The 10,903-nt window shown below is 48.8% G+C and overlaps 1 protein-coding gene across 1 annotated transcript in view; it reads right to left on the reverse strand.

The window, feature by feature from the left end:
- Positions 1–10,903, reverse strand: part of TIMELESS (timeless circadian regulator) — a gene marked incomplete in the record, with an annotated part of 157,777 nt that overhangs the window by 12,412 nt on the left and 134,462 nt on the right. The window contains 2 exon segments of the mRNA XM_056562374.1: positions 4,805–4,868; positions 5,580–5,787. Coding sequence (XP_056418349.1) covers positions 4,805–4,868; positions 5,580–5,787 — 272 coding nt within the window.

Raw genomic sequence — 10,903 nt, forward strand, 5'->3', positions numbered from 1 at the left:
AGTTAGTGCAGTACAAACTGACACAGACAAGGGGAAGGAAGAACACACCCTTCCAGGGAGATTGCTCCGAGGGAGGAGAAGAGCAATGGTAGAACTCGAAACAACAGACTGTGGCTAGACCAGCTGATGCCGGCCATACAGAAGTACATAAACTCCTCCCACCGGAGGAGAGAGCCAAGGCTGGCGTGAGCAGCAGTAGATATCCATAAAACAGAAAGAGCCAGGCTACAATGGAGGACCAGAGGTCACAAGCCTGGACAGTAAAAAGCTCTGTTGATTGCTCTCAGAAAAAACATGGGCCCATTCAGATGCCCCACCTATAAAGTGGAAACCGCGAGATGGCAATATCCGTGGCAGCAGGAACAAAATAGTCCCCTAGTGGAAGGAAAACAAGGATGGGCAAAAGAAAACTTAGGTACTCACCCATGCCAAGCACCCTGATCGCCATACCCCCTGTGAGAAAAGGGACTGGCAAGTGCGCCTGTAGGAGAAGGAAATTCTGCCCCACAGCCACGTAACAAGTACTGGGTGGCCGAAGCCCCCAGGCCTGGCAATAACCCATCGTATCTATCTGGAGGGACCACCATGTGTTCCCAGAGGGATGGGAATCCTACCCACTGGAACTGTGCAGAAATACAAGACATGTTGAGAGCCAGTCCAGCACGGTGACGAAGGTAGCCGAGTAGGTGGCCTGAGCCAAACCCAGACCGAAAACCCCGGAAAAGAACCTGGAGGCAGAGGGAGGGGCTGAACTGGGCTGACGACCTCAGCAGGCCCCAGGCCAAAACCGAAGGTACACAACCGCAGCAGAACCTGTGGAAACACAAATCACAGAAGCCCAGAGGCATACCACAGAAAGAAAGCTGATGGTGTCGGAAAACAGTCCAGACAACAGTCTGGGCGAACAAGAACACCTCCAGGTACTTGGTAGAAATGGAAAAATCCGATAAGCGATAACTGTGCCCTTGGTGGGTGAACGGGAAGGCCTAGAAACCATGCCCCTGGGAGATAGAGGGAGGCAGAGGAGCAGTGAATGCATTCCTGCATCCTGTAAAGGGTCCGTAAGACACCGGCTGGGTCACTTCTCACGTATACCACGCACAGCAGTGGGGCACCAGAACTCCAGCCACAGAAACATCAGCCGCCGGGACTTGTGACGGCAGAGGAAACCATGCAGACCACTTACCGATCTGGGCTTACCAGTATGGATCCATAGTAGACCAGATTCATTCCGTCGGTATCTCGCACAGTAGTGAGGAACCGAGAACTCCAGCCGCAGATACATCAGCCGTGTGATGTGTGACAGGCGGTGCAGGAAACCATGCAGACCATTGTCAGGCTTACTGGTATGGGTCCAATGTAGACAACGTGTCACTCCGTCGGAACCTCGTACAGTAGTGGGGTAACAGAACTCCAACCGCAGATACATCAGCCGTGTGATGTGTGACAGGCGGTGTAGGAAGAACCATGCAGAGCACTGTCTGGCTTACTGGAGTGGGTCCATAGTTGACAAAGTCATTTTGTCGGCACCTCGCACAGTAGAGAGGTACCAGAGTCAAGCCACAGATATCTTAGCTGTGTGATGAGGAGAGGACAGGCAGGAGAGAAAAACCATGCAGACCACTATCTGGATTACTGGTATGGGTCCACAGAATCCAACGGGTCATCCTTCCGGTTACCTCACACCAGTAGTGGGGTAGCGGAGTGCCCGCGCCCGCGGACACGGCAGCTGTGAAACAAGCGACAGTCAAGACTATAGTCTTGCATACTAACATCGGATCCAATCCATGCCCACCGCGGGGAAGGGAATCATATAGCATGATATGCCAAGGACACCTCAGGATGAGGAAGCTCAAAAGAAAGCGAATGTCTGTATGGAATGGAAAAGAGCTTGCACATTGTATGGCACTCAGTGGTAGGAGGTTTGCTTGTAAATATCCCCCGGAAGCTTTCAAGGGAAGTGAAATCCCCGGCAACAACACGCCACGGCAGATACATAGGCTCCACGACTATGAGCCACAATGCAGCATCAGGTTGCCTTAAGCGGCTCATGTCGTTTTGTGAATAGCAGGTCACCTGTGTGTTCGGACATTGTGAGACCAAGAGAAAATGGAGCAGTCTCCCGCTGGTGTCTGTGTCTCTCAGAGAAGAGAGAAAAGGAGAGAAAGAGAGAAAGAGAGAGGAGAGAAAGAGAGAAAGAGAGAGAGAGAGAAAGAGAGAGAGAGAGAAAGAGAGAGAGAGAGAAAGAGAGAAAGAGAGAAAGAGAGGAAGAGAGAGAAAGAGAGAGAGATGAGAGAGAAAGAGAGAAAGAGAGAAAGAGAGAGAGATGAGAGAGAGAGAGAGAGAAAGAGAGAAAGAGAGAAAGAGAGAAAGAGAGAAAGAGAGAGAAAGAGAGAGAAAGAGAGAGAAAAGAGAGAGAAAGAGAGAGAAAGAAAGAGAGAGAGAGAGAGAGAGAGAGAGGAGAGAGAGAGAGAGAGAGAGAGAGAGAGAGAGAGAGAGAGAGAGAGAGCTAACCTAAGGAGAAGGTGGCAGGGCAAGCACTAGACTGAACCTCATTGTGAAAATTGCCCCCCCCTGCAGCGCGCACCACACTGATAGGAAGACATGGCCCCCCCAGTGCACGCGCTGATAAGCCATAGTGCAAGGATCCCCGCCGAAATGGCGGCAGGGAGTCGGCGGGAACAAGTGCCAAGAGAGGACCGCGACCATTATGAAAGCCCCCTGTGCTTCGCCAACTTCAACTGAAGTGCGACCAGGGGAGAGAAAAAGCTGTTGGCCTTGCGCAGGCAGCGCAGCTGAAAGCTAATGGAATCCCCGGTGCTCTGGTCCCCTCACGCGTGGAGGCGGCCGAAGCGAAAGTAAAATGCTGGTCGCATGCGCATAGCGCAGCACCAAAACAGTAGGGCTGTAGAAATGCCCCTGAATAATGTGAAACAAAGCCTACACCATTGTTTATGTCCCCTCCATCAGAATGGTACAGCAGGAACTGTCCCCAGAAAGAATAAAGAGGAGTGGGCCCAAAACGGGAGGGCCCCAGGCATAATAGAAAGCGGTGGTGGGAAAGTGGAAGAGAGGGGGGGATGGAATATACTCACCCTGTAAACAGCCACACTCAACTAAGATGTCTTCAGCCAGCTATAGTGACCTACATCACGGTCAGGCTGAGACAGCAGGATGTGCAGGGAAGACAGGGGGACCTGGACCCAAGGTGCAAACCCAGGCGCTGGCCGTTGGCGGGAGGGGGGTTAACTGTGCATACTCTATACCCTGTGCCCCCTTAGCCGCATATGGGGGAACAGGTAGCGCCATGCTCCCGAACCCCCACCTAAAAACAAGAAAATAAAAAGGAAAAAAACCTAAAACAGGCCCTAACTATAAAATAAAAAAAGAAGACCAGGTCTTGAGAGCTCTAGACCTGTGTCTGCCTCCTACTGACACTAAGCTAAAACTGATTAGCTCAGGTGACTGTGGGTGGGTATATTCTGCTGGAGGGGGCGACTTTCTTGTTGCCTAGTGTCAAGCCTCCTAGTGGCAGCAGCATATACCCATGGTTTCTGTGTCCCCGAATGGAGCCGATTGAGAAATAGGAAAGCATCATATGACATTTGCAAATATTTCTTATTTGTATCATTGGGAACAGAGGTATCATGGGTCTAAACAAAGTCTATAACCATCCTGCAGTAACAGTTAACTATAGTCAAAAGATGGAAATGTGGAGTAGGCCTGTGTCTGCTTCCCATGAACACAAAGCTAAAAACTGGTTAATTTATCATTATGAGTTAGAGAACAACTTTTCCAGTCACTAGGTCACTGCTGGGCTCTGACTTGTAGTCACTAGGCTGTAACAAGAGGGCAGATCTTCCTTTCCTAGAATAAGATTACTTTGTATCTTAAAAGTCAGAATGTCGAGGAGGGACCTCAAGGCCTAAGGGGCACTCCTGCTGGCTGTCAGAGAAAGATCTGGGCTCCACCATCAGGAACGTTAAACTTTTAGTGTCATTGTATCGAAAAGCTTCATATGTCCACACTAAGTGGAACAAAGATCGAGAGCGTTAAATTTTACCATGCTGATTCCTTGGTCTGCCAGCTAATACGTCTCTGTTAGAATAGTCATAAGACTGGGGGAAATCAATTATTAATCGACAACCTCTTATGTGTATTTCCAAATTTAAACTAGATACAATCTGTGAAATTACTTGCACAAACTTATTACATCTTTACTTAAATGGGCACTGTCAGATACAGAAACTTTTGATATGTTGTAAAGCATTTCATACTGAAAAAGCAAGTCAAACAACACCCCCCCCCCCCCCGCCCCCCACTCGCTGCTTGGACACATACTAGTCCTGCTGTGTCCATGCGTCATCACCTACATCATGGCCACACTTCCTTTATTGACAGGGCTCACAGCTGGAGGAAAAATCATCCCACTGTCAGCTTGTGTCACACTATTGTCAGTGAGGACAAGCTGGGAGTTGTAGTTTTGATAATGCTAGGGTAGATGTGAGCAGACAGCATACTGAGGGAGGGGGGGGGCGGAGACCAGTACAGTGAGGCCACACCCCCTCTTAGAGGAATTCAGACTAGTGAGCTAAATTAAAAAGGGAATAAAATAAATAAATAAATAAATGTGCTAGACACAAACATTAGATGTACATGGTCAGGATTAGGTACTGAGTGATATATAAATTTTTTATTTTTGTTGTTGGATCTGACGGGTACGCTTTAAAGTTTTCTTTGGTTTTGTACATTAATACAACACAACAACAGTAACAGGTGCTGACAATACAAAGTACATCTTTACCTTTTACTTGGAATTTCAGGCAATGTACTCAAATCATCCGGCAGTGATTCTATTTTCTCTGGGTCTGAAATTTAAAATGGAGTAGGATGTACAAAATAAAAAGTGTAAGAAGGTGGTTGCAAAAGGCTAAATACTTTCAATGAGAATGGATGATATACTTGAAGCCTTTACCTGCATTCTAACAGCACAAAATTTTATATATTTTCAAAAGAAACCACACTCACCTGTTCAGATTTACCCCGCCGCTGACCTAATGCACCATTAGGAGGCGAGATTCAATGCAAAAGAGTGCACGCCCAGCAACCTGCTCAGATTGCGGTGGTGCACAAAGTCCAATAAGACTATGAAATCAAAGAAAAGAGTAGATGACAGCATTCTACAAATGGTGAGTGCAGTCATCTACTCTTTTCTTTGGTTGCAGTAATATATTTGAGCTTTACAGTCACAACTCGTCCTGTTCTGTCGGATAAATCTGTAAAATGAATATGGTGCTGGGGCCGTAAAAGAACCATGCTTATCTGGCCTAAACCCCAAGCAGCCCCCGCTTTACTCCAACTGCTCCCCCAACCCTGTGTCTTATTCCTGCTTTCAAGATGAATCCTCGGTGCAAGACTAGCCAATCACTGGAAGCAGTGGTGTCTCATCTTGGTCAGTGATTGGCTCAGCAGACAGGAGCTGCATGAGACCGAAGCTAGGTATGTTTTTTTGTTGTTTGTTTTGTTTTTTAATGTTCCCTAGCAACAAAAATTTTATACAAGCACTGTCATCTACTTACCTATAGAGGTTGCTGTTGTACCCTTCTTTTTACGAGCAAGTAAAAGTGCACTCAATGCTTCAGCTCTCTGTTCTAAATTAGAAGGGCCCTGGTCATCAGATTCTATGGGTGTCTCAATAGCCTCTTCAGGGGACGAAAGAACAAGAGAAGATGCCAATTTCCTCAGCTGCTCAGGGCCCAATTTTGCTGGGATGCGCCAAAATGATTCCTGCACGAAAAAGTGGGATACAGGTTAATTTCCAATCTGAGGAATATGATAAAAAACAATTTCAGCTTCACTTTAAGTAAAATTAATCAACTTTCCAAATCTGTTGCTGAGCTGTCATTGGCAAAACTAGACAGTTCAGGTTTCAGGCAGATTAATACATTTGGACTACTATGTTTCACTGGATGTAAAGTCAAAGGTAAAATTACAAATTCTCGTTTCCATAGAGCAGTGACTTTTGGGAGCTCAGCTGATTGTTACATATTATAATTAAAAACCTAAAGGCTATAGACATCTTTAACACTAAAAAGGAGATTTTTTTGTACTTACCGTAAAATCGCCTTCTCGTAGCCTTCATTGGGGGACACCTTACTGATGAGTATATGCTCTTGCCACTAGGAGGCGCTGCCACTAGGAAAAAAAGCCGACTCCTCCCTGGTAGGATATACCCGCCCACTGGAAGTGAGGTAATCAGTTTTGTCACAAAGCACTAGGAGAAGCCAACAAGGAAATACGCCCGAAGGACCATAGAAAGGAATCCCGGATAACGACCCAAGAACCGTAAAAAAAAAAAAAAAACTGAACGGAAAAAAGAGTAATAAATGGGTGGGTGCGGTGTCCCCCAATGAAGGCTACAAGAAAGATTTTACGGTGAGTACAAAAAAAAAATCTCCTTTTCTCGGTCGCTCTTCATTGGGGGACACCTTACTGATGGGACGCACCAAAGCAGTCCCCTAGGGTGGGAAAAAACAACCACCAGAGAAAAAGGAATCAGTCCTGAGTCTGAACTCACGATTCCACAAGGCCTGCGGACAAGCCCCCCAGGCGGAGACCCCATAGGCCCAGAAATTGAGCTCCCGGAACTAGGGCGCCAAGGAAGGGTCGTCCTCCAGATAGACCCAAGACACCTGGGTCATTGAGAGAGACAAGAAACCAAGGAAAAAAAGGAAGATGGACTTCCGCAACAGAGAGGTCCGGAGCATGAGAGCAAGGACCTGAACAGCCGCAGACCTAAAGTGTCCGGGCGACAAACTGTTATGAAGAAGTGAAGGAGCAGAACAGAAAGAGTCTTGGCCGGATCACTACCAAAGCCCAAGACCAAGGCCCAGGAGACCGGAGGAGCCACCTGAAAGGAAGGCATGCCACAGCTTCCCAGAACAGAGTCCAAACCAAAGGGACCAAATAGTTAAGAGACCCCAGTGGTCCGAGCGGCCCAGAGCACTCTGAAGAAAACATCCCCCCCCCCCCCCCCCCGTAAAAGGAGCGCATGGAGAAACAAATGAGAACCCAGCTGGGATTCTCAGGGTCTGGACACAGGAAGGAAGACTCTAGAAGACTATGGTGCCAGAGAAATACAACTGACAGACACAAGGGAAGGAAGAACACACTCCTCCAAGGGATAATGAACAAACTCTTCCCACAGGGGAGAGAGCCAAGGCTGCGTGAGCAGCAGGAAATGACAAAAAAACAGAAAGAGAGCCCCAGTGGCAAACTTCGCCGTATGGAAGAGCCACCTTGTGTCCCAAAAGGAATCAGAATCCGGTACACAGGATCCGAGCAAAAAAAATACAAGACGTGTAGAAAGCTACTCCAGACAATGACAAGGGGGAACCTGAGTCACCCCGGACAGAAAACCCGGAAGAAACACCCAGAGGTATAGGGAGGGGCTGAACTGACTGTTGCCCCAGCAGGCCCCATGTTAGAGCAGAAAACGCTCAACCAATGCAGAACTGCGAAAACAAACTCACCGGAAGCTCCGAGGCCCACCCCACCGAACAAAAGTAAAAGTGGGCTCTACAACCACATAGCGGCCTTAGCACATGTAGGAACACAGGCCTGGGTACCCCACGACAGCCGTGGGGTACCAAGACTGCAGACATGAAAGAAACTGCATGTGGAAGAGGGACACTGGACTGCGGCAGAAAAGGGTAGGTAACCAGGTGGATCTGAACACCATGCAGACACAGTACGGCTATGTGGGAAAGGGACCGTGGGCACACCGGGACCTGCATACAGAAACACATAGTGGAGTGAGATATCAGCCTGTAGACAGAGGAGCAGGCATGCAAAGAGGGACCTGGCCAAGTAGGTAACCCTGTAAGCCAGCATTAGGTGCATTGTATAAACTGCATCATGGCAGTGAGAACCTGAAATACCGTTCACGGGGTGACAATGCATGGCAGGTGACCCGAAGAAGCAGTCTTGTCAAACAAGAACACCACTAGGCGATCGGTGAAAAGGGAACAGCCAGACAGGTGATAACTGGGCTCCTTGTCAAAGGAGGAAGGGCGGGGAGCCTGAGAAACCCTGCCCCCAAGGAGAAAGAGGGAGGCAGAGAGGCCCTGGAATGCATCCCGTGTAGTGTCCTTGGGAAACAACAGGAGGGTACTGGAACGCCAGTCGCAAAAACATCAGCCGTGCGACCTGTGACAGTCGGCAGAAGTAAACATGTCTGGTTCACTGTATGGGTCCATAGCGGACAGCGAGTAATTCCGTAGGAAACCTCGTACAGTAGCGAGGAACCGGAAGTCCAGTCGCAGATACACCAGCTATGTGAGGTGTGACAGGTGGTGCAGGAAATCCTGGCTTACTGGTATGGGCCCATAGAAGGCAACCAGTAAGTTTGTCAGCACCTCGTAAGGTACCGGAACTCTAGCCCCAGACACAGCAGTCGATTGATGTACGATAGGCGGTGTAGGCAACCATCAGACTACTGTCTGGCATACCGATATGGATCCACGGAAGACAGCGAGTCATCCTGTCGGCACCCTGCTAGTATGGGTCGGTAGGAGACAACGAGTCACAGGGTCCGTAGAACACATGAGAAGTTCTCCATATACCGCACTCGGCAGTAGGGCATGGGAGCCGCATCCACAGAGACATCAGCCGCGTGACAGGCGGCAGAGGAAACCATGCAGACCACAGTCTGGCTTACTGATATGGGTCCCTAGGGGACAGCCAGTCATTCCGTCTGAAACCTCGCATAGCAGTGAGGTATCGGAATTCCAAGCACTGATACACCAGTCATGTGATGTGTGACAGGTGGTGCAAAAACCCTGCAGACCACTACCTGGCTTACAGGTATAGGTCCATAGAAGACGAGTCATTACATTGGCACCTCGCTCAGAAGCGAGGTACCGAACTCCCGCCGCAGATACATCAGTCGTTTGACGTATGACAGGCGGTGCAGGTAACCATGCAGACCACTGTCTGGCTTGCTGGTATGGGTCCATAGTAGACAATGGAACACTCAGTCGGACGCCTCACACAGTAGTGAGGTACCGGAACCCCAGACGTAGATACACCAGCTGTTTGATGTACGAATGGTGGTGTAGGCAACCATGCAGACCACTGCCTGGCCTACTGGCATGGATCCACAGAAGACAACTATTCATCCCATCAGCACCTCACTCAGAAGTGAGGTACCGGAACTCCAGCCGCAGATACATCAGCCGTGAATTGTGTGACAGGCATTGTAGGAACCATGCAGACCACTGCCTGGCTTACTGGTACAGGTCCGTAGGATATATTGGGTCAGTTCTCCATATACCGCACTCAGCAGTGGGGTATCAGAACTACAGACACAGATACATCAGCCGTGAGACAAGCAGCAGAGGAAACCATGCAGACCACTGTCTGACAGACTGGTATGGGTCCCTAGTAGAGAATTAGAGAGGTACCGGAGTGCCAGCCGCTGACGCGGCAGCTGTGAGATGAGAGACAGGTGAGACCACTGTTTGGCACAGAGATATCAGGTGTAAACCCTGCCCACACAGGGATATTCCCATGGAGACCTAGTGCTGGATGTGAGGATCCGGAGCACTAGATGCCTAGCCTATGGAGAAGGGAACATACAGTATGAAACACCCCAGGATGGGTGGCCGGCAGACATGACAGATGAGGAACCTCAAAGGCAACCTAAGTGTCCGTCAGGAACACCAAGAGCTTGCACAAGGTTAGGATAGAACAGATATCTCGGATATATCCCAGATAGTTTCCAAGAGACCATGCATCCCTAGCATTACAACATACTGTTATGGCGGTGCGCTATGCTACATGACAGTGAGCAACAATGCAGAAACAGGGATGTCAGAGGGATATATTAAAGCGATCATCTATAGCGTATATCAGGTCACCATCTAGGGTGACTGAAACAAATAAAGCAGCCCTGAATGCAGACTCTAGGAATTTAGGACTGCAGATATTAAACTGAGAAGAACAGATATGGCCGCCGGCCAAGGCTGCAAGTGATGTAGAGTGCAATACAAAAATTGGCTACGAGAGAGCGCCAAACTACACCAAACAGTCAGAGTGACCTTAAATCCTTCTCCAAGGCTGCATTTAAAAATGAAATGTATGTAGAGCAAGTCATCCTACAGGATGACAGAATGAAATAATGCACCGGGCCAACTAAGGCTGCAATAGTGCGAGAGTACCACCAGGGGGAGCCAGATCCCAGACAGTTTTTTTTTTTTTTTTCCAACAAGATTATACATTAAATATGGACTCTGGCCGCCCGACAACTCGGGGGGTGTCATTGAGAGCAAGGCACCCCCCAAGTGCCAATAACCCCCAGCAGCGCGCGAGCCAGAGGGGAGGTACTCAGATCTTCCAGCTTTGCGCGCCATCCACAGGACCAAGCATGCAAAAAACACAGCCTCCCCCAAGGCACCCCAATATGAGACCCCCCCAATAAAGGGCAGAGTGCCATAGTAAGAGGGAGGGGGGGGGGGAGAAGATTGTCAGATGACCCCCCGCCAGATAGAAGATGCAGCCGAAGCTGCGTGAGGTATATATTACTCACCTCAACTGCCACACACCCTAAACTAAACTTTAAGCCTGAAACTAGGAAAATAACAAAAAGACCTGTGTCTCGCCTCCTACTGACACTAGCTAAAACTGATTACCTCACTTCCAGTGGACTGTTATATATTACCAGGGAGGAGCCGGCTTTTTTTCCCCTAGTGTCAGCGCCTCCTAGTGGCAAGAGCATATACCCATCAGTAAGGTGCCCCCCAATGAAGAGCGACCGAGAAAATGATGATTAAATAATGTAGTGGTTACCTTAAAGGCCTCTGCAAAGTTTACCAGAACTTATCTTTGAAAACCTAAGTATGTT

Source organism: Hyla sarda, chromosome 2 (assembly GCF_029499605.1).
Source record: "Hyla sarda isolate aHylSar1 chromosome 2, aHylSar1.hap1, whole genome shotgun sequence".
Classification (NCBI taxonomy): Eukaryota; Metazoa; Chordata; class Amphibia; order Anura; family Hylidae; genus Hyla; species Hyla sarda.